Raw genomic sequence first — 26,862 nt, 5'->3', positions numbered from 1 at the left:
GTTGAATACTTATCCAATCAAGATATATTAGTGTTTCAGTTTATATTCATTTTAGAATGTATTTGTTTCCACTTTGATATTGGAGTATGTTGTGTAAATCATTGCCAAAACAATTACAATTCAATCCATTTTAATTGCACTTTGTAACACAACTAAATGTGGGAAAGTCAAGGTGGTTGAATACTTTCCGAAGGCACTGTACCTATTAGTTTACTATGTATTGTAAAGACATACTCAAGATTCCAATTAAGCATTATACACTTTCACATTAATTGACCTCATTCAGTGAATTTGACCATAAATGAATGGTGCAGTTTAATTTAAAAAAGTATTATGGTGGTAATAACTGTGTCTAATCCTTTTAGTGCACTAGTGAGTCACCTGCTGGCCAAAACATAACCCACTGAACAGTAAACGTAGATATACCATTGGGTACTTTTTTAAAGACTGGTTGACTTCAGACTGGTTGAATCCCAGACATTTAAATGTAAGATATGTTCTAAAATGGAATACACACACTGCCACTCAATCCCCTCCCTAGATCCATAGGCCTACTATCTATGCCCATGCTACTTCGGCCCTGCACTACTCTGACCACACACACGCACACGCACACTGCAAACAGGATGCATATTTTGCTTAAAATAGCAACAGCTGTGTTATGAAATGTCAGGACTTTTTGGAGTGTCAATTTTTTTGCACCATACAAATCCTATTTTCCCTAACCCTTAACCTAACCCTAAAACAACTAAACATAACCCTAAACATAATCCTTCAGCTTAAAATAGCAATTTTGAACAAATTGAGGACCTGAAGAAAGTCCTGACTTTTCAAAAAAGTTGTTTCTTATCTGTTCAGGACATTAAGATGAAATGTAAGTAAATTGGGTCAAGATAATGGAAAACAAGTACACACACACATACACACAGCGCACCCTGCCTGAGCCCTGCTTCAGTCTAACCCATTCTCTTGTATGTATGTTTGTTCCATGCCAAGCAGACGGCCCAGAAATTAGCCAAAAACAAGAAGAAGGTGCGGTACTCCTCATTGATTGGATGTTCAGTGTTCCGTTGTGTTTTCCTGTGTCTGTCTGTGTTTATGTCCCGAATGGCACCCTATTCCCTATTTAATGCACTACTTTTGACCAGCGCCCAATAGGGTATATAGGGAATAGGGTGCCATTAGGGACTCATTCTGTGTTGTAAAGTCTCTCTCCCTCTCCTCTTTCCTTATTTTTCTACTTCTTTTACTCGCTGCATTTTCTGAATCCAGCAACAAAGTCCTCTCTGTTGATTTGCAGTCATGTTATGTATACCATTCTTAGGTTTGTCTGTGAGTTAAATCCGTCACCATTTTCTCATTCCATGTCAGACATTCTCCGATTTTATCCTCCTATAGAGTTTCTACAAGATACTGACAGTGATACATGGACACATGACATAGATGTACAACGAATAAAAGCTTTATATGAGGAGAAACTGAAATTGCTGGATGCAGAAAATAGCTGTGCAGCCACAATTTTTTTGTTATACCATGAAGTTGTGTTGTGTTTGTGATCGTAGTTGAAGAGGTTTTTCTCTGGCACAAGCTTCTGTATTAGTGTGATATTTCACTGTGGTTGTAACAATTGCAAGGCTGTTAGCACTGTGAATCCTATGGATGGCTAACATTACACACAGCAGCACCTCTCTCTCTTTTCCAACACAGACCGACTAAGTATTCACCGTAACCCCAAAGTTTCTCAACTCCGGTCCTGGGGACTCACAGGCATCCATCCAGGTTTTCATTATAACCAACACTCTCATCACTGTAATACGACTTAAATGAAGTGGCCAAAAACCAATATAACTAGAGTGAAACCCAGTTAACACAGTGGGTCCCCAGGAGGGAAGTTGAGAAACACCACAGTATAACTAATAAGACTAACCCCATTACTAACTCCAGTCTCTCTGCTACCTATGGAGAGGCTATACTCGACTAACTACTGAACTAACTCTGAATATGCTGTACAAGCCAGAATTACACTGAAGGAAACCAACAGCTCCACACGCACACACACACACACACACACACACACACACACACACACACACACACACACACACACACACACACACACACACACACACACACACACACACACACACACACACACACACACACACACACACACACACACACACACACACACACACACACACACACACACACACACACACACACACACACACACACACACACTCTACCTGCAACATTCTGAACACCATAAAGCTTTTGATTGATTGAAGGTGCTGGTATCTACCTTCAGTGTTATTCCGGTAGTTGTGGACTGTCTCTGACCTCTGTCTAGTTGTGGAATGATAATAATGGACTGTCAGCTGTATTGCTCTAATAATAGACTAGATGCTCAATTGCCCTGTTCTGTCTCTGTGTCTTTCTCTGTCACTGTATGTATCGGTCTGTGTGTGTGTCTAAGCAGGCTCCAGAAGGTGAGGCCCAGCCCATGACGGAGGTGGACCTCTTCATCTCCACCCAGAGGATTAAAGTCCTCAACGCTGACTCACAGGTACACTCTCTCTGTCTCTCATCTTCTATGTTGTCCACTTCTCTGTTGACATTTCTCTTCCTCTCCTCCTGGCTCATTAATCCCAGTGTGGGGCCAATCAGGGGGCCTGGCCACACTAGCCAATTACCTGTACATGTACCCCTGGGACAATCAATATAGTGTTTCTTAAGTGTAGATTTTTTCACACGACAACTGATGGAGTTGCTTTGATAATGGTTTGGTCCTGAGTTTCTTCTTTCTGTGCCCTCCCTGTCCTGACCATAGACATAGAGAAGGGTTGAATCTGGTAGACCTGAAACGTATGGTATTGACTGTCCCCTCTGTGTCTACAGCAGACCATGATGGACCACCCCATGACCATAACCGTATCATCACCCCTGAACCCTTGAACACTGACCATAACCCTGTCATCACACTTTAACCCCTAACCCTATCATCGCCTCTTAACCCTTGACCCTATCTCTCCTCTATCTACAGGAGACTATGATGGACCACCCTCTGAGGACCATCTCCTACATCGCTGACATCGGCAACATTGTGGTTCTGATGGCAAGGCGCCGTATGCCCCGCCCTGACTCCATGGACAGCGTGGAGGCGTCAGACCCCGCCGAGGACGAGAAACAACGGCAGTACAAGATGATCTGCCACGTCTTTGAGTCCGAGGATGTGAGGATCTCACTTTACTTTTACTTTCAAACGATGTCTCATCATCTCTCCCTACTTACTCTGTCTTTTACTCTCTCACTCTTTCTCGTTTGTTCATTCATTCTTTGTCACTCTGTATAACTCTCTCTCTCTCTCTTTGTGGTTACAACTACAACCCGTAGTCTCTCCATCGCTCTCTCTCCCTCTTTTTCTCATATTTTTTCTCTCTCTATCTGGATTCGACTCGTCCTGTTGACTGACTCTCAACATTATAGCATTTTAATGTTGCATTAATGAATCATAATCAAGTCTCCACGCCCTCCATTATCATCTAATGGTTCATTTCACTTGACAGAGATGTTTTTGGGACCCCTGGTGTAACTGGGTTCACACACACACACACACACACACACACACACACACACACACACACACACACACACACACACACACACACACACACACACACACACACACACACACACACGTACATATGAACACACACACATACGAACAGACACACACACATACGAACAGACACACACACATGCCAGTGATGACACACATTCCAGTAAACAGAACAAACCAATCAGGACAGAAGTATTTCATATTGATGAGATGAATGTTTCATCTCTCTGAGCCACACTATGTCTTCTGAAGTTGATCTCAAATCACTGGAGTACAGAGAAAGGAAAGGTCGGCCAGAAGACATAGTGTGACTCAGAGAGATGAAACATTCATCTCATCAATATGAAACACTTCTGTCCTGATTGGTTTGTTCTGTTTAAAACCCCTACGCAGTCTTTTAGATTGGATTTTAAATCATCACTGTATGTCTAACAAATCACTGTGTCACAGTTTATTTCCCTCTCTCCCACTCTCCCTCTCCAGGCCCAGCTGATTGCCCAGTCTATAGGCCAGGCCTTCAGTGTGGCGTACCAGGAGTTCCTGCGGGCTAACGGCATCAACCCAGAGGACCTGAGTCAGAAAGAGTACAGTGACCTGCTCAACACTCAGGACATGTACAACGACGACCTCATACACTTCTCCAAGTCTGAGAACTGCAAAGACGTGAGTCTGTTGTAGAATGATGAACAGTACCCGTCATGCTCTGTATTCTGTACCTGGTTTTATCTTACTGAAGGCGTTCGTAAAGCTAACGCGACGGTGTATTAATACATCTGTTCCACTTCTACAAGTCCGAGAACGACCGTGGTTTTACGAATGAAGAGCGGAGTTCTTACTACGCTATAAACTGTCTCCAGTCAGCAGCACCACTGAATCATTTTTAACCATGTCCAGTCTTGGCCACGGCAGGCAGTGATTGGTTCTAGACCATGGCACAGAGTAAGAACTCAGGTTTGAAATTAAGCAAAGCAGCAAAGATGTGAGTCTCTCAGACACTGGGATCTCCCAGGCAGGCCTCTGGAGAATTGATCAATTGATTTTACCAGTTAAAAAAACACAGTACATTTTTTTTAAACGCGATAGTGATATATCACAAAAAGTCTGAGACTTATTTCCACTAAAAGAAAAGTGGTCCTCTTTGATGGAGATTGAAAAGGCTCTCTAGTAGTTGGTGTCAGATGATGGGAAGGGAGTTGAGGCAGTGGGCTGGAAATGCAGTATAGCTTGAGTGGAGGGGGCATCGATGGTACAGTCAAGAGACTCTTAGTCAGTGCACCACACCTGCTCCTCCGACGTTCAGTTCCTCCACAGGAGCGGCTCCTCCACAGGTACAGGTCCTCCATTGCCGAAAATGTGGCACCCACTTGGGTGGAGGGCATGGAGACTTGATTATGATTCATCTTTTAATGCGTCATTAAAATAACAAATATAAAGCCACCACACATTGATACTGGTTAGGAACAGTCCCTTTGCCTTCTCTGCCATCCCTGGAAACTGCAAGCAGTTGTCAATCCCAGCAGATGAAACAAAAAAGCCAGTGCTGCATTATTTAAATCCAAATAGTGTAACTATCAAGCCAAACAAATGTACTTTTTTTATCTGTCCTGCAACTGTGAGGCAAGATAACCAAATGTAAGTGAACGAAACACAGAGCAATGAAAACCCCCACAAATAAATTTAAAGAATACATAAAAAACACAGAACAAGGTGCCATGGCAACCACGGAAGTTAAACAAAACATTTGTTATTAAGTAGTGAACTATGGCTGGGTTGACACAGGCAGCCCAATTATGAGAGTTTGCCCAATTGCTGGCAAAAGAGCTGATCTGATTGGCCAATAAAACAATTTTAGCAAAAAAAAAAGATCCGAATTGGGCTGCCTGTGGAAACGCAGCCTATGTAGAGAGAAGGGTTTGTGGGGTGTAAAAGCATTTTGTGGAAACTGCTGATGTAAAAAAAAGGCTTTATAAATACATTGTGATCAACCGATTGATTGACTGATTGTGGTTCTCCCCAGATTTACATCGAGAAGCAGAAAGGTGAGATTCTGGGCGTGGTCATTGTGGAGAGTGGGTGGGGCTCCATCCTGCCCACAGTCATCATCGCCAACATGATGCATGCTGGTCCGTCGGAGAAGTCAGGCCGTCTTAATATCGGAGACCAGATTATGTCTATCAACGGGACCAGTCTGGTGGGGCTACCCCTGTCCACCTGCCAGACCATAATTAAGGTAACACACACACTCTCTCCTCTCTCTCTTTCTCTCTCCTTCCATTAGTCTGGTGGGCCTGCCCCTGTCTGCCAGTGTCATCAAGGTACTGGAGGACAGGATCTCTCTTTCTCTTCTGTCAGGACCCGGTTTCGAACCTGGGTCTCCGGAGTGAGAAACAGTCACTTAACCAACTGAGCCACGAATAGACAGCAGAACCCAGAAGATGAGGCAGACACAGCAGTACTTAAGACGGTGTATTTAATAAAGAAAAAATCTTAAAATACAAAAATGGAAAATCCAAAAGGTGGTAGGTAAAACACAAAAGAACTCAAAAGAAACTCACCAAAAATAAACAAAAACAAAAAACAGAATACCACAAGAACGTCACCCGGAATCGACAAGAGCACACAGAACACTAGGGCAGGGTGCTAACATACAAACACAGAGCACAGAACTGAGGGAAACAAAGGGTTTAAATACAATCAGGGGAACGAGACACAGGTGCAAACAATAATGGGGATCAAGGGAAAAACACAGGGACAAAAAGCACAATGGGGACATCTACTGACAAAAACCCGGAACAACCCTGGCCAAATCCTGACAGAATCCCCCTAGGAACGGCTCCTGACGTTCCTACTAGCTCTCTCAGGGTGGAGGACCCTGAACTGACGAATGAGGTCAGGGTCCAGGATGTCTTTGGCAGGAACCCAGGAGCGCTCCTCAGGACCGTAGCCTTCCCAGTCCACCAGATACTGCCAGGACCGCTGCACCCGGCGGGAATCCAGTATCCGGTGGACGGTATAAGCCGGCTGGCCTCCAATGACACGAGGCGGAGGGGAGGTCTGTCTGCCGGGACAAGGGGAGAAAAAACAACAGGTTTTAACAATGACACATGAAATGTGGGATTAATCTTAAGGGATCTGGGTAAGTGTAGGCGATAAGAAACTGGGTTAACTCTCCTGGCAACCTTGAAGGGACCGATGTATTTTTGGGACAGCTTGCGAGACTCCACCCGTAGAGGTAAGTCTCTTGTGGAAAGCCAGACTCTCTGGCCGGGCGCAGGGTAGGCCCGGGACGGCGACGTCTGTTGGCTTGTTGTTGATACCTCTGTGAGGAACGCATCAGATTAAGACGGGTCTTCCTCCACATAAGCCGACAGCGTCTGACGAACCTCAAGGCTGAAGGCACTCTGACTTCTGCCTCCTGGTCCGGGAACAATGGAGGAGCATAGCCAAACTGACACTCGTGCGGGGACATACCAGTGGAGGAGGAGCGCAAGGTGTTGTGCGCGTATTCGGCCCAAACAATAAAGGATGACCATGTGGATGGGTTGTCACGAGTCATACGTCGGAGGGTGGTTTCCAGCTCTTGATTCATCCTCTCTGTTTGGCCGTTGGACTCCGGATGATACCCTGAAGATAGACTGGCAGAAGCCCCCATGAGTTGGCAGAAGGCCTTCCAAAACCTTGAGGCGAACTGGGGACCTCTGTCAGAAACCACATCTTGAGGAATGCCGAAGACTCGGAACACATGATTAATTACCAACTCAGCCGTTTCCTTGGCAGAAGGTAACTTAGTCAGAGGGACGAACCTGGCCGCCTTTGAAAACCTGTCGATTATGACTAGGATAGTAGTATTGCCATGGGATGGAGGAAGTCCAGTAATAAAGTCCAATGAGATATGGGACCAGGGTCTGTGGGGAACAGGTAAAGGATGAAGGAGTCCTTGAGGGCGGAGGTGAGAAGATTTGCCCTGGCAGCACACGGGGCAGGCATTGACGAAAGTGGCAACGTCTTCTCTTATGGTAGGCCACCAGAACTTACGCTGGATGAACTCCAAGGTGCGACCTACGCCCGGATGACAGGTGAGGCGAGAGGAGTGCCCCCACAGAAGGACCTGAGTCCTCACTGCCTTGGGGACAAACAACCTATTGGCAGGGCCTCCTTTAGGGTCCGGTTCGCTAGCTTGAGCACGTCTCACGGTATCCTCAACTTGCCACGAGATCGGAGCCACAATCTTAGCAGCAGGAAGGACAGGCATGTCCGTGTCATCTCGAATGGCAGGAGCGTAGACTCGGGACAGGGCATCCGGTTTGAGATTCTTCGACCCGGGCCGATAGGTGAGGATAAACTGGAATCGATTGAAGAAAAGAGACCATCTAGCTTGTCTAGAGTTCAATCGCTTCGCCTGCTGGATATACTCCAGATTTTTGTGGTCCGTAAGCACTTGAAACGGGTGAGAAGCCCCCTCGAGCCAGTGTCTCCATTCCTTCAATGCCATCTTAACCGCTAGGAGTTCACGATCCCCACATCGTAGTTCCTCTCAGTCGGGGTAAGCCGGTGTGAGAAGAAAGCGCACGGATGAAGCTTCTTGTCTTCACCCCTCTGAGACAGGACAGCTCCAACACCAACCTCTGATGCGTCTACCTCCACCACAAATGGTTCATCCGTAGTCGGTAGTATCAGGATGGGAGCAGAGAGGATGCGCTGCTTGAGTCCTTGGAAGGCCGTCTCAGCTTCTCTTCCCCAAAAAAACCTTGCATTGCCACCTTTGGTTAAAGCTGAGAGAGGAGCTGCCACCAAACTGAAGTTCTTGATGAACTTGCGGTAAAAGTTTGTGAAGCCCAGGAAACGCTGAACATCCTTAACGGATTTGGGGGTGGGCCAATCCGCTACCGCCCCTACCTTCCTAGGGTCCATTTGGATTCGACCGGGTTCCACTACAAATCCCAGGAATTGTACTCGGGATGAATGGAATTCACATTTTTCCGGCTTAACGTACAGATGGCTGTCCAGGAGGCGTTTGAGTACTTGTCTGACATGCTTAGTGTGTTCTTGAAGGGAGCTCGAAAAGATGAGGATGTCATCCAAGTAAACGAACACAAATATGTTAAGCATATCCCTAAGCACATCGTTTATGAGCGCTTGGAACACCGCTGGGGCGTTGGTCAGGCCGAAGGGCATCACCAAGTATTCATAGTGACCAGTAGGCGTGTTGAAAGCGGTCTTCCACTCGTCACCAGGTCTGATCCGCACAAGATGGTATGCGTTCCGCAGGTCAAGCTTAGTGAAAACAACTGCTTCCTGGAGCAGCTCGAAGGCTGTGGCCATAAGGGGTAGCGGGTAACGGTTACGGACGGTTATGTCATTGAGTCCCCGGTAGTCGATGCAAGGACGTAACCCACCATCTTTCTTGGCCACAAAGAAAAACCCTGCTCCCGCCGGGAGGTTGATGGACGCATGCTTCCAGAGAGTCCTTGATGTAGGTATCCATAGCAGCTCGTTCGGGTGGAGATAGGGAAAAGATCCGACCCCTGGGGGGGCAAGTGCCCGGAAACAGGTCGATGGGGCAATCGTAAGATCTATGGGGTGGTAGCATGGTGGCCCTCTGTTTGCTAAACACCAGTTTGAGGTCATGGTAACACTCGGGAACTCGGGTCAGGTCGATGGATTCTAAAGACTCGGGAGTAGAACTCGGGGAATTCTGGAAAATACAAGTAGCTTGGCACGTAGGACCCCACTGCTTGATAGTGCCCACAGACCAGTCGATGTGAGGGTTATGGCTGTGAAGCCAGGGGTATCCAAGGACGAGAGGGAACTCGGAACAGGAGATCAAATGAAAGTTCATCAATTCCTGGTGTTGTGAAACTGAAAGTCTCAAGGAGGTAGTGACATGAGTGACAAGTCCAGATCCCAAAGGGCTTCCATCCAATGTAGTAACCCTCATGGGGTCACTTAGAAGTTCAGAGGGAACGCCATTCTCCTTCGCCCAGACACCATCCATGAAGTTACCTGCGGCTCCAGAGTCTACCAAGGCTTGAAGGTGAAGCTTGTGGTTGTCCCAGGAGAGGGTGACTGGAATGAGCAGACGGGAGTTGGACGGATGGGAGGAGGTTATGTTTCCCGTTACAGTTCCCCCGGTCTGTACGGGACAGAGCGTTTCCCTGGAGCCCGGGACACGTGGAACGGAAATGGCCCGGTTTGCCGCAATATAGACAGCGTCGCTCCCTCATCCGGCGGTCTCTCTCAGCCTGGGAGATGCGTCCAATCTGCATGGGTTCCGGTGGAGCCAGTGATGATAAAGGTGGGGACCCGGAGCTGGGACTGATAGGAGCTAGAGGTCTACGGTTGAGTTCTCTCTCTCTCAGACGCTGGTCAATGCGTGAGGCCAACTTGATCAGGGACTCGAGATTGTCCGGTGGTTCCCGAGTGGCCAGTTCATCTTGGATAGTGTCGGAAAGGCCTTTCAGAAAGCACACCGTGAGCGCCTCGTTGTTCCAGCCACTCGCTGCTGCCACCGTGCGGAACTGGATGGCATAGTCCGTCACACTGCGCCAACCTTGATGGAGAGTCAGGAGCTGTTTGGCTGAGTCAGAACCACTGCTTGGGCCTTGAAACACTCGTTTGAATTCCTCAGCAAAGGCAGAGTAGCTGGCACAGCAGGAACTATGGGCATCCCACACAGCAGTAGCCCAGGCCAGGGCTTTTTCCGACAGCAGGGTGATGATATATGCGATCTTAGACCGGTCGGTGGGAAACGACGAGGGTTGCAGCTCAAAGGAGAGAGAACATTGAGTGAGAAACCCTTTACAAGCACTTGGATCACCTGAGAACCGTTGGGGAGGTGGAAGACGAGGTTCAGCCAGGGGGTTAACTGCCATGGGTACGTGAACTTGAGGTACTGGGACGGGAACTGTTGCCGGGGTAAGTCGATCAGATATTTGCTTAATGGAAGTCAGCATCTCCGACAGAAGATGAGAATGTCTAGCCATTAAGGCCTCTTGCTGAACCAGGGCGGCTTCGTGGCGTTGGACAGTCTCCTGGTGGTGGGACAGTGTGGCAAAAAGGTCCTGGGAACTGGCTGCCTCTGGGTTCATTTTTGGCTCTGTGTTTCTGTCAGGACCCGGTTTCGAACCTGGGTCTCCGGAGTGAGAAACAGTCACTTAACCAACTGAGCCACGAATAGACAGCAGAACCCAGAAGATGAGGCAGACACAGCAGTACTTAAGACGGTGTATTTAATAAAGAAAAAATCTTAAAATACAAAAATGGAAAATCCAAAAGGTGGTAGGTAAAACACAAAAGAACTCAAAAGAAACTCACCAAAAATAAACAAAAACAAAAAACAGAATACCACAAGAACGTCACCCGGAATCGACAAGAGCACACAGAACACTAGGGCAGGGTGCTAACATACAAACACAGAGCACAGAACTGAGGGAAACAAAGGGTTTAAATACAATCAGGGGAACGAGACACAGGTGCAAACAATAATGGGGATCAAGGGAAAAACACAGGGACAAAAAGCACAATGGGGACATCTACTGACAAAAACCCGGAACAACCCTGGCCAAATCCTGACACTCTTCTAACTCTCCTTCCTTTATTTCTCATCTATCTCTGCATTCTCTTTCTTTCCTCGCTATCTCTGTGTATCCTCTCCTCTTACAATGACGTGTTCTCTTTTATGCGAGAACGGGAATGCCGAGGACAGTGCAGTACACACAGCCAACATCTATACTTGTCACCTACCAATTATCTTATTAGACTAGTTTAATTCATTCTCCACTTCTCTTCTCTCTCAGGGTCTGAAGAACCAGTCTCGTATCAAGCTGAACATCGTCAGGTGTCCTCCTGTTACCACGGTGCTCATCAGACGACCTGACCTCAGATACCAGCTGGGCTTCAGCGTACAGAACGGCATTGTGGGTATCACCAGGGAGACCATGTGTTGTGTCATGAGCCCCAAACTTTCTCTGCATTTGACTTTGTCCTCTTTGCTTTGTGAAAAACCTTCCGTTTGTGTATGATAGTGGTGACTCTTGAAGTGATGGGCTCATGCTTTTGCGGAAACTGAATATAACAGACGTTAAGCCGATTGACTGAATGTAACTGTCTTTTTTGGACCTTCCCCTGCACACCCACAGATCTGCAGCCTTATGCGGGGGGGGATCGCTGAGAGGGGAGGGGTCAGGGTCGGCCACCGCATCATCGAGATCAATGGCCAGAGCGTGGTGGCCACGCCCCACGAGAAGATCGTCCACATCCTGTCCAACGCTGTGGGAGAGGTGAGGTCAGAGGGGAAAGGTCATTCTGAGCCTGTAACTGTTAGCTTAACAAAGCATTTCAGTTTTGGTGCTGGACCTTCAACCATTGTTGGGTTAGGTTTAGGGTATTCTCACATAGCCATACCTCCAAAACAGTGAAGGCTGCTGAGGGGAGGATAGCTCATGATAATGGCTGGAACGGAGCGAATAAAATGGAATCAAACACATGGAAAACACATGTTTGATGTTGTTGATACCTTTCCCCGTATTCCGCTCTTGCCATTACCATGTGCCCGTCCTCCCTAATTAAGGTTCCACCAATCTCCTGTGCTCCAAAATCATGTCACGCTTCCTTTGGTGGTCTGGAGAATTTGGTATTAGCCGAAATGGTTAGAATGGTTCGTAGGATTCCAGCAGCTACATTTTTATTGGATGTTACATTTCAAGAACTTTCCCCACATGCCCCTAAATGAGCACTGCATCTTTGTTATGTTTGTCACTGTTTTCTGACCAGGTAAGATACATTTTGTAGAGTTGTTGCTAGTTTGCAACATTGGTGAAAATGGAAGAAAACTTGGAGTAAAAACTGAATTATGGTTTGCCAGAAGTGTGCTCTTACACACAAAATCGAGTCGATGAAACTTCTCTGCTTGAAAACTCTACAACAAAAAACGAGACGTTTATGAGTGGGCACCTGTGGAGCTCTGCCCAAGCAAGGCATTTCATTCGTTTGACGTGTTGTTAGGCATCATTGTTTTCTGCCATTGACTTCCCCAGGCTTTCTGTATAGGGAAGCCTGGTTCTCGACAAGGCTACGGTTAGGTTTGTCTAGGGTTAGGGTTGAGGCTAGGGTTAGACTTGAGTTGGCATGTGGACATGAAGCTAGGGTTGGGGTTAAGGCTATGGTTGTGTAGTTACTGTTCTCTCGCTCTCTTCCACAGATCCACATGAAGACGATGCCAGCTGCCATGTACCGCCTGCTAACTGCCCAGGAGCAACCTGTTTACATCTAGTGATGACCTCCCTCTCGTACCCGACATCCGACCTCACCCCCTGATGACCTCACTCCCTGACCCCCAGCATCACTGCACCCTTTATGTGTGAGCAACTCTTCCCCCTCCCTCAAGCCCCAGATCACCATTGGAGACTGAAACTTCTTAATCATAACGAATGGACATATCACATGCTCTGGATGACTATTTTATCTGATTGTTTTGCTGTGGAGAGTAGAGTTTGGCTGAAAAAGACAGCTTGTTCAAGCCCCTCCCATACTGAGGGTTGCTTCCTGAGCTTCGCACTGACCTTCCCTTCTTTCCCATGTTTCTTTCTCTCTCTCCCTCTCTCTGTTTCTCTCTCTCTATCCCTCTCCCTCTCACTTTCTATCGGTCTACCTCCCTTCTCTATCCCTCTCCCTTTCTCTCACCGGCTGCACTCGTCAGATGTAATGTTGAATAATTCTGTGTTCTCCCACAACACAAACTTGCTGATAAACAAGTGTTACTACTCTGAACAACAAGCCCCTATCATTCCTCGTCATAACATTCCATGCCTTCCGTCTAACATTAATAAATGTCCAAGCAGGGAGGACTTTTCCCGACTGTGGAAGTCCTCCAGGAAAACCAAACGTTCCCATCCCATTTTTGAATTTTAATGTTGTTTTTAAGGCTGAGATTTGGGCTGATATAACAAGCATTCCAAGTTTCTCCACGCCCATCTGTTTTAAGTCAGGCCTCGTCAAGGGAAGGCTACACTACATAGACCAAATTATTTAAAACCTTCCAAAGGAATTCACATTCCCTTCTGAAACAACATGCAGTCCAGGAAAAGCAGTTCTACAAGGCTGGAAGACAGTATTGTAAGACAGTGTTTAGACAGAAGCCAGCCCTGAAATGGGAGCTTTTGAAAGTAAACATGTAATTCTACCTATTGCCAGGACAACAAAATAACACTGGTCTCATTCTCACATGGAATTAGCATTAATAGCAAAACACTCTCCATCCTCATCTTTCCCTTCAGCATCATCTTGAACTGAAAACTATGATTAGGTGACAACAGAACTCACAACCACTATTACGGAAGATAAAAAAACAAAACACTTGCTAATATTTTTTCAAAATCGGTTCGGCTAATCACATACTATTTCCACTCTGGGAAGAGGGACTCTGCATCATCAAACCACCATATGTCTTAAGGGTTTACAGTCACTCAGAGACCAGAGCTTAAAGTAAATGCCCAGTGTTTCTAGATTTCTATGAAATATGACCAATAATTACAATATGAGTGAAATGGTTTTCGTTTAAAAAGAAATGGTAATTGGTATGTTAAAAAGTAGCTTTTCTGTGTTGGAATGGTGTGGGCGTACCCCAACAACAGAATAGTGTGGCCGTATACCTGTCATTAAAAATATTGACGCAAGTAGACCGCTGATTGACCAGCTCAGCCTCCTCAGGGTGATACGTCTATGAGAAAATAGCAAGCATTTTTGAAAAGGTTTGTTTGAGATACAAGTTTGAGGTGGGGTTTTTGAAGTGTTTTTTTCCCCACAATTTATGTTTTGGTCACATACAAGTCAACAACATTATTTGGATATGAGTTAACAGCATATGAACTTTAAAAGTGAAATTTTAACTGGGAAGTTACTTTAAGCCATACGTTACATTTCACATATGTTGTATCCCAAATGGCACCCTATTCCCTATTGTGCACTACTTTTAAGCAGGGCCCATAGGGCCTGGATCAAAAGTAGTGCACTATGTAGGGGATAGGGTGCCATTCGGGACGCCTCCACACAGGTTCTGTACTATAGGCTCTGGTGGTGGAATACAGTAGAAGCTAAAACTGTTCAGATCCATCTTAGGCTGAGGAGAGATAGCAGAGGTCAACCAGATGTGTATAGAATACCTCAGACTTTGGCACCAAACTGAAGTTCAGGATTTAATAATTTTTTTGCGATCAGGACAGTTGGATTAGATTGTATTACAGTACAACCTTAAAAACAACCTGCAATGAAATGATTTTATATTTTCATTACCAAGGATTTTTCATTCCTCTGTCTTATTTAATATTTAAAAAAATGTCTTGAATATAATCTGCAATATTTTTGCCAGACTATACTGTAATTCTGTTTATAGGTCATTATATTGCATTGCATTTGGATCTCAATCTTTATACTTGAAGGATGCTTATCATAGTACATGAAATGGGTAATTAGTTTGTTATTTAAAAAACATGATTTATACTTTTATTTTTAGATTTTATTTTGTTATCTCGCAAATGTGATGAAATGAAAGTACTGAAATGAGTCAACATATCATCTCCCTGGTGTACAAGATTCGCAAGTCCTCAAATGTATCTCTGTTGCATAAAGTGGATAGATGTTCCCCTCCTGTTTATGTTGGGCCCTGCTGCCTTTCTAACTAGAAGTGATTAATGAGGCTCCAGTGTTTTGAGACTAGGAGCTCGATTCAATCCTTATCGATGAATAGCAACTTGACATTTAAAGGTAATTTCTGATTTAGCCAACATATGCAGCATTTACCATGAATTCAGTCTCCACGAACGCAGGAATAGTGCCTTTACATTTCAATCGCGCTATAGCGCCGAACTTCGGCGATACGGATTGAATCCATCCCTAGTAACTAAAGCAAGATGCAACGACTTACCACTGGTAATGAACACGTCAACCACAATGGAAGCATTATGTTGTAGTAGTAAATTGATGAGCAGATGCTCTGATTATGGCCTTGCTCTAGGAGTGTCAGCTAATGCAGATGATGGATTGACAATGGAAAGGAATGACTAATGTTGATGTTATGATTCCTCCTCTATAACCATATATCCTCCCTTTCATTGATCTGTCTGGCCTGCCGTATACATTTCAAAACCTATTTTCTTCACAAAGAGAAATAAGACTCTTCTCACTCTCGCTCTACTCTGGGTCTGTAGCTTACTTAAGAATCAGATCTAGTTATTTTAGAATGTTTTAAAATGTAATTCAGAAATGTCTAGAACTCTAGACAATTAAAAAAAATGAATTCCAGGAAGCTTCCACCTTGTTTAACGTGAATGAGCTTTGACCTTCTGCCCAGGCACCCTCTCCCTCACTTCCTGTCTCCTGTGTCACTTTCCGCTTGAGACACGCCCCCTCTGGATTCGTGTTTACAAACCGTCATGGGACAGTTTCCTGGTTGTGGCGTGGACACACATTATGACGTGTGTCATAATAACGCCTCTGTAGGCGGGACACATTCTGTTGCGACACCTCCGCTACACTGACTTGTGGAGGGGACACATTATTATGACGCTACACCTCTTGCGAGTTGCTGCTGGAGCACCCTGCCACCTGAGCTTGTGTGCCAAACTTTGACCCTTCCCCTCTGCCCTGCTCTCCCCTCTAAACCATTGATTGTTCCAAATGTCTATTCTATCTCATCCCTAAATCAAATGTTGGCCTTATTTATTACTGTACTTAATGCATTGAACTACTAAATGATACTGAAAAAGTAGTTCCTGTACGGTTGACCACATGATGTTCTAGCATGGTTTATCTATGGAGTCACCGGTTGGTCGGTAATATGCTGTATCATTCCTGCTTCTAGTGTGTGTGGTGTGTAATGACAACTTCATTACTCCATGTTCAACCAAAACCAGCTGGACTACATAATATATACATAAATATATATATATATAGGTATATATACTTCTAATGGTTATTTGTGTGTTTGGATTGACCATATAAGCAAGCTTCAATGGATAACAAGTAACGTGAAAAGAGAATTCAGACTGATGGCAAGGGCCCTTAATGTGACTCGGAAAGAAGGGGTTTCATATGAACTAGAGATGGAGTTGATTTGTGTGAAAAGACATAACTGTACATATTTGACGAGCGCACAAGGTCACAAACACAGGGGCGTATTACTGTAGACCTCCCCTGCAAAAAAGTTGTACTTTGTAAAGAGATGGTAGCAAACATACACTTGAGTAGATGGTGACTGAGAGGTGGGATAACTAGTGTTTATAATGCACTGTTTTGAATGTAATTAATCTTTAAAAAAAAAACACTTTCTGTAAAGCAATGGCAATGTTTATTTATTTGCTAGCTTTTCTGTGATGTTACAGTTATTGATCTACATTACCTTACCAGAACTGGAATGTTTGTAACAGTATTTACAACAATAAACTACTTGCAAAAGGACAGTACTGTTGTCACTTTCTTTTTTAAAGAGTGCGGCAGTCCTTTTGTTTTCTTTATTGAAGAGGTACTACAGCGTGGAAGATGGGGAAGAGTGAGTTAAAGGGCAGTGGGCCAGATTCGACCCCATGCTGACTGGCATACATATGTGTGCCGGGGTCAGCGGCTGTAACCACTGGACCACACAGACCACTTTTTGTTCCCTTTAAAGGCCAGGATTCAATCCAAGGCGTGTTATAGAGCAATGCACTGGACAGCCGACAATGTGCCTTGGGAACATCTTGGAATGCTTGGGAACATCCCAAGATTTGGGAACTGCTTGGGAACATCCGCAGCATTTACCATGAATGGCATCTCAGCTAACGTTAGGGACATTGCCTTTAAAAGGCACATTGTCGCTGTCCAGTGCACTGCTCTATAATGCGCATTGGGTTGAATCCCAGTCTAAAGGATGCAGTTTGATTTAATGAATTGAAGCTACATTTAGCATCCCAAGACTAAACACGCATTGCATGACCAGTGTAATTCATTTTGAACATTTCAAATGTACATGATTTGGAACATTACAGGCAGAAGGGGTATAACTGAATTTTCCTGGGTAGATAGTGAAGTGTAGAGAGAGACTCTTCCTTCCATAGACTCTCACATGCAGTTCTCCTTCCAGTTAGGCCTAAATTCACGCGCAATTGACATTTGAAGGTCATTTTCAATTGAGCAGACATATATATCGTTTACCGCAAATGTGGAAACATTTCCTTTGAAAGATGCAGATTGGATTGAATCTAGCTCTTATTGTTCAGTGCAAAATTGCTGTCTAGCAGGGTCGTGCACAGACTGAAGAAAAAAAAGACTTTCAATCTCGAAATTCATTCAAACTTTTTTTTTTGCATAAGCCTATTTATTTCTGCAAACAACACACTCATCAGAAAAATACATGATTGACTACGGGAAAATAGGGTGAGGATACAGCTGATCATTGTTGATGATTGATGTTAAACTGCTAGTTAGCTAGCTTGATTTATTTTTTACTCATTGTGATCAATAAATGCTCTTAAATTATTAAATAACTTCATAATAGAATATGCACAATCGTCTAACTCATGATCCAGTATATGGCTGGCTAGTGACATGTGTGGATATGTTGGTTAGGTACAGACTACCTGTGTTGCTGCTGCACGTATCAGCCAACCAGACCGAGTACTGATGATTATGTAAAATCAAGTGGCAGGGCAGACTGGGAAACAGGCACAACCCGGGCGTGCCCAAGCTCCGCACAAGGCAGACCAACATGCGCAATCAACAGACGGGGTGGGGGTGGCGAACCTAACGATGACCTGCGGGCAGTGGGTTCAGAACAACAACGTCAAAAACGGTATTAAAAAAAAACAAGTATACCGCCACCTAAAATGGGACTTGGCGAGTGGGAGGGCAAAGGGGCAGGTGCTGTCTAGCCATATGTTCAGTGCCAATCATTTTAGAACAGGTTGTATAGCAAAGAATAGTTAATGGGAAATATTCTCTCACGATGCAAACAACATCTGTACTGAACACTTCAACAATATTAGCACAGCACAAATAAAAAATAAGAACACATACAGACACTCTCATACACAACCACACACTCCCATGCAGCCTTCCCAAAGGCTAATCCTTGCAGTCTGTGGGACTTTTCTCCACTAGCTTTAGCAGTGGCAGTCCCAAACATCACCACTAGTAGGAGCACTTCACTTGGAGTCAATGGGCTGTTTTCCCCCAGTGGAGCATACCATTATTTCTTCGCTAGGGAGGTTTTGAGATGGGATAACAGAGTTCCATCAGAGCACAGTTTCCCTGAACACCCGTATGAGACTGTGGGGGCGCTCGCGATGATCCAGGTGTGTCCCCGCCTGTGACGTCGACCTAGAACCCACCCTAGAACCCGCTCTAGACCCAGCTCTAGACCAGGACCTGGAGCCAGAGCCACCACCCTGCCTGTCCTCTAGCGGCTGTTTTTCCACCCAGGTGAAGGTGCTGAGGTCCCCACAGCTCCCGAGGTGCAGCAGCCAGGGTCTCATCCGGAGGGGTTGGGGCAGGGTCTGGGAGGAACCATTCAACAGGGGGGCACTGGGTCTGGAGCGGGGCCTGGGGAGGGAGAGGGGCTGGAGGATAGCTGCTCTCTCTGATACTTTGATCACCTGGAGAGGAGGATATAATGGTCCAGTTTAAAGGGATAGTTCACACAAAAATATCTCTTTTTATCTCCTCTTTCTCACCGACTCATCCTTCTCACCCCCTTCTTCCTCCGTCCTCCACTCCTCTACCTGTTCTATATACCTTCTATCTGTTCTGTGCAGACCTGGGCAGAAAATAGTTGTATTTTGTAGTTTATTTGAAAATACCAACTTTTCAAATACTTTAAATAGTCGAATATAGTTTATATAGAGTTTAAACTAAACTATTTTATTTGATATTCATACATATTCATACAGAAAACCAAATCATCTTTGAAAGTATTTTGAAAATCAAAAACTACAACAGTGAGTTGAATTTGTCTAAATATATTATCATTAGTACATGGTTTGGAGGGCTCTCATATATTAATCTTATTATAGCATATAGCCTACAATTAAATACATGAGGGACATGGAATCAACTCAACATTAGAGTAAACCACTTTTGCTGCTTCAAAATGACTAACACATATATTTTCATAATGAGTTAGACACTTAATAGAGTAACACTTGACATCAAGTTTTTATATATACTAACTTTGTGATTATTACAATAGCAACATTGTTGTTTTATGACTTTATGACTTTGACTTTGGAAATTGCTTTATAATTGCATAATAATGGAGTTATTACGTAAGTGGAATAAGGAAGTCACTATTCCTCTCAGCTCATTATGCAAATAAAATGCAATTACCAAAGTATTATGTAACAACATGCTAATAACATGTTGCTCCAAAAGTAATTACAGCTTTATTACACAGGCACAGGAACAGTTTAATATTAAGCGTTACTGAGAACACTAACAGTAACAAAATATGGTGTCGAAAGGAAACAAAATATACCATATAACAAATATCAACTACAGCCAAGGTAGGGGAGGAAACGTGTTAGTTTGTATTCTGAGTAAACTATCCCTTTAACTATGTTATAGTGTGTTTGAAATAAGAAGATGGACAAAGAGGTTAGAAGTTGATTTAGCTCAGAATTCAACTTGCTATTTGCAATGTTTTCAAATGGCTTTTGTATTTTCGGGTATTATTAAGTGAACTGCAGCGTTTTACCTTTTCAGTGGCATGTTGAGTCATACAGTAGTTGAGCATCACAATGTATTTATACTTAGCAAAATATAGTTGGTTAATTCAGCATTTCCAAAACTCTGTCCTAGGGACCCCAAGGAATGCATACTACACAGCTGATTCAAATGATCAAAGCTGGATGATTAGTTGATTATTTGAATCAGTTGTGTAGTGCTAGGGCATGAACCAAAATGTGCACCCCGTGGGATCCAGAGGACCAAGTTTGGGAAACCGAGTCTGGGTTGAGTGTCACAACTTATTTATACTTATCTGTACAAAATATAATTGGTTAATTGGTTTGACTTGATTATGAACACCTGGGGCAATAGACATTCAGAATAAATATTTACAGAATGTTCAGATAGAAAAGTATTGTGTAGATCAAATATGACTAAGGTAGATTGGAGATTGTGTTAGATATTCATTCTATTTATATCTTCCACATGCAGTGGCAGATGCAGCCCTGCAATTAGTTGAAGCCAGCAAATCCAATAGCTTCATAAGATCTGGATAAAAACAAATTATTATAAAATAATATAATTAATAATATATTAAATATTTAATAATATATTAAATAATATAATAATATATTAAGAAATATTAAGAAGTTGTGTTCTCAGATCTGTATTTAAATAGTTTAGAAAAAGTAGTAACTTTCTGAGATCTGCATTGAAATAGTTATGTAAAGTAAAAGTCATTTGTTGGGATCTTTATTCAAAGAGTTGTAGTCTTCTTCAAAGTAACTATTTGTTTCCCCATTTATTTAAAAAAATATATATACGAAGCATAGGTAAAACTATAGTTGTCCCAGGTCTGGTTCTATGTAACCTCTACCTGTACTATGTAGCCTCTATACCTGTTCTATGTAGCTGGCACAGCGTACAGCCTCCTCCATTTGTTTCTGGTCAGAGCGCAGCACGCTGCGGATGCTGTCCACCAGTTCCTGGACCTCGGGGGTCAGGCTGCAGTGGACTGGCTGCTCCAGGAACCTACTGACCAGCTCCTGGGTGTATCTGTAGCTCTGGTAGTCCACCATGGAGGAGGGCCGGGGCCGCAGAGGGCCTCTACCTCCCTGCCGGAGGGTCACTGTCTGGGTCCGAGAGGACTGGGCGGCCAGTGCGGACTGGGATGTCTGGGTGGTCTGCGTGGCCGCCTCACAACTTAATACTGAGGAGGAGAGGGTGGTAGGGGCTTAGTGTGTCTGTAGACTGACATGCAGTGGGACGTCTGTTGGAAGCGTTAGCTTTGCCCTACAGTTTAGCAAATGACACACACACACACACACGTCTTTATTGCAGTCATGCTGAGTAGATGATCAGATCTCACTTCTAACGAATCAAGCATTCTTCAAAGATATCACAAGTGACTAGTGAATGGTCAGTGATGACTTCACTAGTCTAGGTGTGCGCCAGTGCACCAGTCCCTCCTGCAGCAAAGCACCCCCACAACATGATGCTGCCACCCCCGTGCTTCACGGTTGGGATGGTGTTCTTTGGGTAGCACAGCCTGTCCCTTTTTCCTCCAAACATAACAACGGTCATTATGGCCAAACAGTTATATTATTGTTTCATCAGACCATTGGACATTTATCCACAAAGTACAATCTTTGTCCACATGTGCAGTTGAAAACCGTAGCCTGGCTTTTATTGCGGTTTTGGAGCAATGGCTTTCAGGTTATATCGATATAGGACTTGCTTTACTGTGGATATTGATACTTTTGTACCCGTTTCCTCCAACATCTTCACAAGGTCCTTTGCTGTTGTTCTGGGATTGATTTGCACAATTCGCACCAAAGTACGTTCATCTCCAGGAGACAGAACGTGTCTCCTTCCTGAGCGGTTTGATGGCTGCGTGGTCCCTCTGTGTTTATACTTGCAAACTATTGTTTGTACAGATGAACGTGGTACCTTCAGATGTTTGGAAATTGCTCCTGAGTATGAATCAGACTTGTGGAGGTCTACAATTTTCCTGAGATCTTGGCTGATTTCTTTAGATTTTCCCATGATGTCAAGCAGAGGCACTGAGTTTGAAGGTAGGCCCTGAAATACAACCACAGGTACACCTCAAATTGACTCAAATGATGTCAATTAGTCAATTATCAGAAGCTTCTAAAGCCATGACATCATTTTCTGGAATTTTCCAGCACAGCCAACTTAGTGTATGTAAACTTCTGACCCACTGGAATTGTGATACAGTGAATTGTAAGTGAAATAATCTGTCTGTAATATATTGCTGGAAAGATGACTTGAGTCATGCACACAGTAGATGTCCTAACCGACATGCCAAAACTATAGTTTGTTAACTAGACATTTGTGGAGTGGTTGCAAAACGAGTGGTAATGACTCCAACCTAAGTTTACGTAAACTTCTGACTTCAACTGCATATTCAGTGTCCCTTTGGAATTACCTGGATTTCTGCATAAATTTGACATACAATTTGATCTGATCTTCAACTAAGTCTTAAACTAATAACACACACATTATTGTATTTTTCTTGTCTATATTGAATACATAATTTCAACTTGTCACAGAGTAGGTTGGAAAACGTTGGTGAACCTTTAGGCTAATGACTTCTCCAATAGCTAATTGGAGTCTGGAGTCAACTAACCTGGAGTCGAATCAATGAGGCGAGATTGGAGATTTTGGTTAGAGCTGCCCTGTCCCATAAAAAAACACTCACAAAATTTGAGTTTGCTATTCACAAGAAGAAATGCCTGATGTGAACCATGCCTCGAAAAGGGAAATGTTTACAAAAGTATCTCTAAAAGTCAGTCCACGGTAAGACAAATTGCCTATAAATGGAGAAATTCAGCACTGTTCACTAGGAGTGGCCATTCTGCAAAGACGACTGCAAGAGCACAGAGCAGAATGCTCAATGAGGTTAATTAAGAAGAATCTTAGTGTCAGCTAAAGACAGAAATCTCTGCAAGTTGCTAACATCTCTGTTGACAAGTCTACAATACAGTGGGGAGAACAAGTATTTGATACACTGCCGATTTTGCAGGTTTTCCTACTTACAAAGCACGTAGAGGTCTGTAATTGTTATCATAGGTACATAGCTTCAACTGTGAGAGACGGAATCTAAAACAAAAATCCAGAAAATCCCATTGTATGATTTTTAAGTAATTAATTTGCATTTTATTGCATGACATAAGTATTTGTTTTTATTTAAGAATCCCTCCTGTTCTACACTCATTACCTGTATTAACTGCATCTGTTTGAACTCGTTACCTGTATAAAAGACACCTGTCCACACACTCAATCAAACAGACTCCAACCTCTCCACAATGGACAAGACCAGAGAGCTGTGTAAGGACATCAGGGATCAAATTATAGACCTGCACAAGGTTGGGATGGGCTACAGGACAATAGGCAAGCAGCTTGGTGAGAAGGCAACAACTGTTGGCGCAATTATTAGAAAATGGAAGAAGTTCAAGATGACGGTCAATCACCCTCGGTTTGGGGCTCCATGCAAGATCTCACCTCGTGGGGCATCAATGATCATGAGGAAGATGAAGGTTCAGTCCAGAACTACACGGCAGGACCTGGTCAATGACCTGAAGAGAGCTGGGACCACAGTCTCAAAGAAAACCATTAGTAACACACTACGCCGTCATGGATTCAAATCCTGCAGCGCACGCAAGGTCCCCCTGCGCAAGCCAGCGCATGACAAGGCCCATCTGAAGTTTGCCAATGACCATCTGGATGATCCAGAGGAGGAATGGGAGAAGGTCATGTGGACTGATGAGACAAAAATAGAGCTTTTTGGTCTAAACTCCTCTCGCCTTGTTTGGAGGAAGAAGAAGGATGAGTACAACCCCAAGAACACCATCCCAACCGTGAAGCATGGAGTGGAAACATCTTTTTTGGGGGATGCTTTTCTGCAAAGGGGACAGGATGACTGCACCGTATTGAGGGGAGAATGGATGGGGCCATGTATCGCGAGATCTTGGCCAACAACCTTCTTCCCTCAGTAAGAGCATTGAAGATGGGTCATGGCTGGGTCTTCCAGCATGACAACGACCCGAAACACACAGCCAGGGCAACTAAGGAGTGGCTCCGTAAGAAGCATCTCAAGGTCCTGGAGTCGCCTAGCCTGTCTCCAGACCTGAACCCAATAGAACATTTTTGAGGGAGCTGAAAGTCCGTATTGCCCAGTGACAGCCCCGAAACCTGAAGGCTCTGGAGAAGGTCTGTATGGAGGAGTGGGCCAAAATCCCTGCTGCAGTGTGTGCAAACCTGGTCAAGAACTACAGGAAACGTATGATCTCTGTAATTTCTGTACCAAATATTAAGTTCTGCTTCCATGATGTATCAAATACTTATGTCATGCAATAAAATGCTAATTCATTACTTAAAAATCATACAATGTGATTTTCTGGATTTTTGTTTTAGATTCTGTCTCTCACAGTTGAAGTATCCCTATGATAAAAATTACAGTCCTCGACATGCTTTGTAAGTAGGGAAAACCTGCAAAATTGGCAGTGTATCAAATACTTGTTCTCCCCACTGTATGTAAAACACTAAACAAGAATGGTGTTCATGGAAGGCACCATGGAAGAAGCCACTGCTGTCCAAAAAAAACATTGCTGCCTCAGGTCTGGACAGCTTGCTATCATCAACGGAAGAATGAATTCCCAGGTTTATCAAGACATTTTGCAGGAGAATGTACGGCTGTACAGGAATGTACAGGAGAATGTCTGTCCGCCAATTGAGGTTCAACAGAAGTTATGTGATGCAACAGGACAACAACCCAAAAGACAGAAGTAAATCAACAACAGAATGGCTTGAACAAAAGAAAATACTTCTTCTGGAGTGGCCCAGTCAGTCCTGAACTCAACCCGATTGAGATGATGTGGCATGACCTCGAGAGCGGTTCACACCAGACATCCCAAGAATATTGCTGAACTGAAACAGTTTTGTAAAAAGGAATGGTCCAAAATTTCTCCTGACCTTTGTGCAGGTCTGATCCGCAACTACAGAAAACATTTGGTTGAGGTTATTGCTGCCAAAGGAGGGTCAACCTGTTATTATATCCAAGGGTTCACATACTTTTTCCAACCTGCACTGTGAATGTTTACACGGTGTTCAATAAAGACATGAAAAATAATAATTGTTTGTGTGTTATTAGTTTAAATGGGGCTACGGGTTCCCAACTAGGAACCCCCCCCCCCCCTTCAGCCCAAACGGTGGCGCAGGGAAAGCAAAAATATTCTTAAAAATATTTAACCTCCACACATTAACAAGTCCAATAGCTTAAATGAAAGATAAACACCTTGTTCATCTACCCAGCATGTCAGAATTTTAAAATGTTTTACAGCGAAAACATAGCACATATTTATGTTAAACCACCTCTAGGAAAACATACAATATGCAGCCACATGGCTATGCAAAATAGCACAATCACAAACGCAGGATTAATAGAAAAATAATTCACTAACCTTTTGAAAATCTTCATCAGATGACAGTAATAGCACATGTTACACAGTACATTTATGTTTTTTTCAATAATATGCCATTTATATCCATAAATCTCCATTTACATTGAGCCATGTTCAAAAAATGCAGCAGAAATGACCGGAGGAATTATAAATATCTCCGGCAGCTAACGCCAGATAACAGCAATAAACATCATAAACTTTGACTAAATATACATGTTCTACATATATTTAGAAAGATACACTTCTTCTTAATGCAAACGCTTGCATTTATTTTTAACGTTACAGAATTCGTTCACTATTCAATAATCTGAGACGGCGCTCAGCCATTAGCATTATTTCTCTACTATGTTGGATTTGACAAAAATACAATTTTATAACATAAATATTCCCTTACCTTTGATGGTCTTCGACAAGAATGTCGTGGAAGGAGTTATACTTACCTAATATAACGTTTGGTTGCTGTTGGTGTGTCTTTGTATTAGCAAAGCTCTAACATCTTCAGGTGAATTACCCCAAAAAGGACTTCTGATCACGAAAATTGCGCATCAAAACTTCAAATTTACATATTATATGTCGACTAAACTGGTCAAACTAAGTGCAGAATCAAGCTTTAGGATGTTTTTAACGTACAAAACAATTGGCGATTAAATCAAACATAACGAACTCTCTTCAGCCAGGCTGGAAAAAAGAGACCCTTTTCACAGAGCGCGCACCTGAAAACTCGTGACACCTCAGTATTTTGCCCGCCAAGCAGTCAAAGCTCGTGCTATTTTCTCCGTTCCACGTCTCATTGAAAGACGAGAGCGGGCTGAAGAAATAGAAACTGTTCCCAGATCCGTAGCTGGTTGGGAAGGGTGGGGGTGATGACATCAAAGTTGGAGCAACTTTCTTAGGAGAGAGAGAGAGTTTGGGAGAATGGCTGCCCTGTGAGTTCTGCTTTACGTACAGACATAATTCGAACGGTTTTAGAAGCTTTAGAGTGTTTTCTATTCAATAATAATTATTATATGCGTATATTAGCAATTTTTGACAGTTTTTTTAAAGTTTACTTTGTGCACACAATTCATC

The 26,862-nt window shown here is 43.7% G+C and overlaps 2 protein-coding genes across 2 annotated transcripts in view; one reads left to right on the top strand and one right to left on the bottom strand.

Annotated features, from left to right (window-relative positions):
• The window catches only part of LOC135545656 (amyloid-beta A4 precursor protein-binding family A member 1-like), a 109,865-nt gene extending 92,792 nt beyond the window's left edge, over positions 1-17,073 (top strand). Inside the window, 8 exon segments of the mRNA XM_064973427.1 lie at positions 1,000-1,032; positions 2,480-2,566; positions 3,044-3,232; positions 4,103-4,282; positions 5,637-5,849; positions 11,416-11,535; positions 11,758-11,898; positions 12,819-17,073. Of these exon segments, the coding sequence (XP_064829499.1) occupies positions 1,000-1,032; positions 2,480-2,566; positions 3,044-3,232; positions 4,103-4,282; positions 5,637-5,849; positions 11,416-11,535; positions 11,758-11,898; positions 12,819-12,890 (1,035 nt within the window). The 3' untranslated portion in view covers positions 12,891-17,073.
• Positions 17,074-17,956: 883 nt separating this feature from the next.
• LOC135545675 (endosomal transmembrane epsin interactor 1-like) overlaps positions 17,957-26,862 on the bottom strand; it is a 73,620-nt gene continuing 64,714 nt past the window's right edge. The window contains 2 exon segments of the mRNA XM_064973461.1: positions 17,957-19,242; positions 21,211-21,521. Of these exon segments, the coding sequence (XP_064829533.1) occupies positions 18,883-19,242; positions 21,211-21,521 (671 nt within the window). The 3' untranslated portion in view covers positions 17,957-18,882.

The sequence above is a fragment of the Oncorhynchus masou genome, chromosome 1 (assembly GCF_036934945.1).
Source record: "Oncorhynchus masou masou isolate Uvic2021 chromosome 1, UVic_Omas_1.1, whole genome shotgun sequence".
NCBI lineage: Eukaryota > Metazoa > Chordata > Actinopteri > Salmoniformes > Salmonidae > Oncorhynchus > Oncorhynchus masou.
This window is presented reverse-complemented; position numbering and strand designations above follow the sequence as displayed.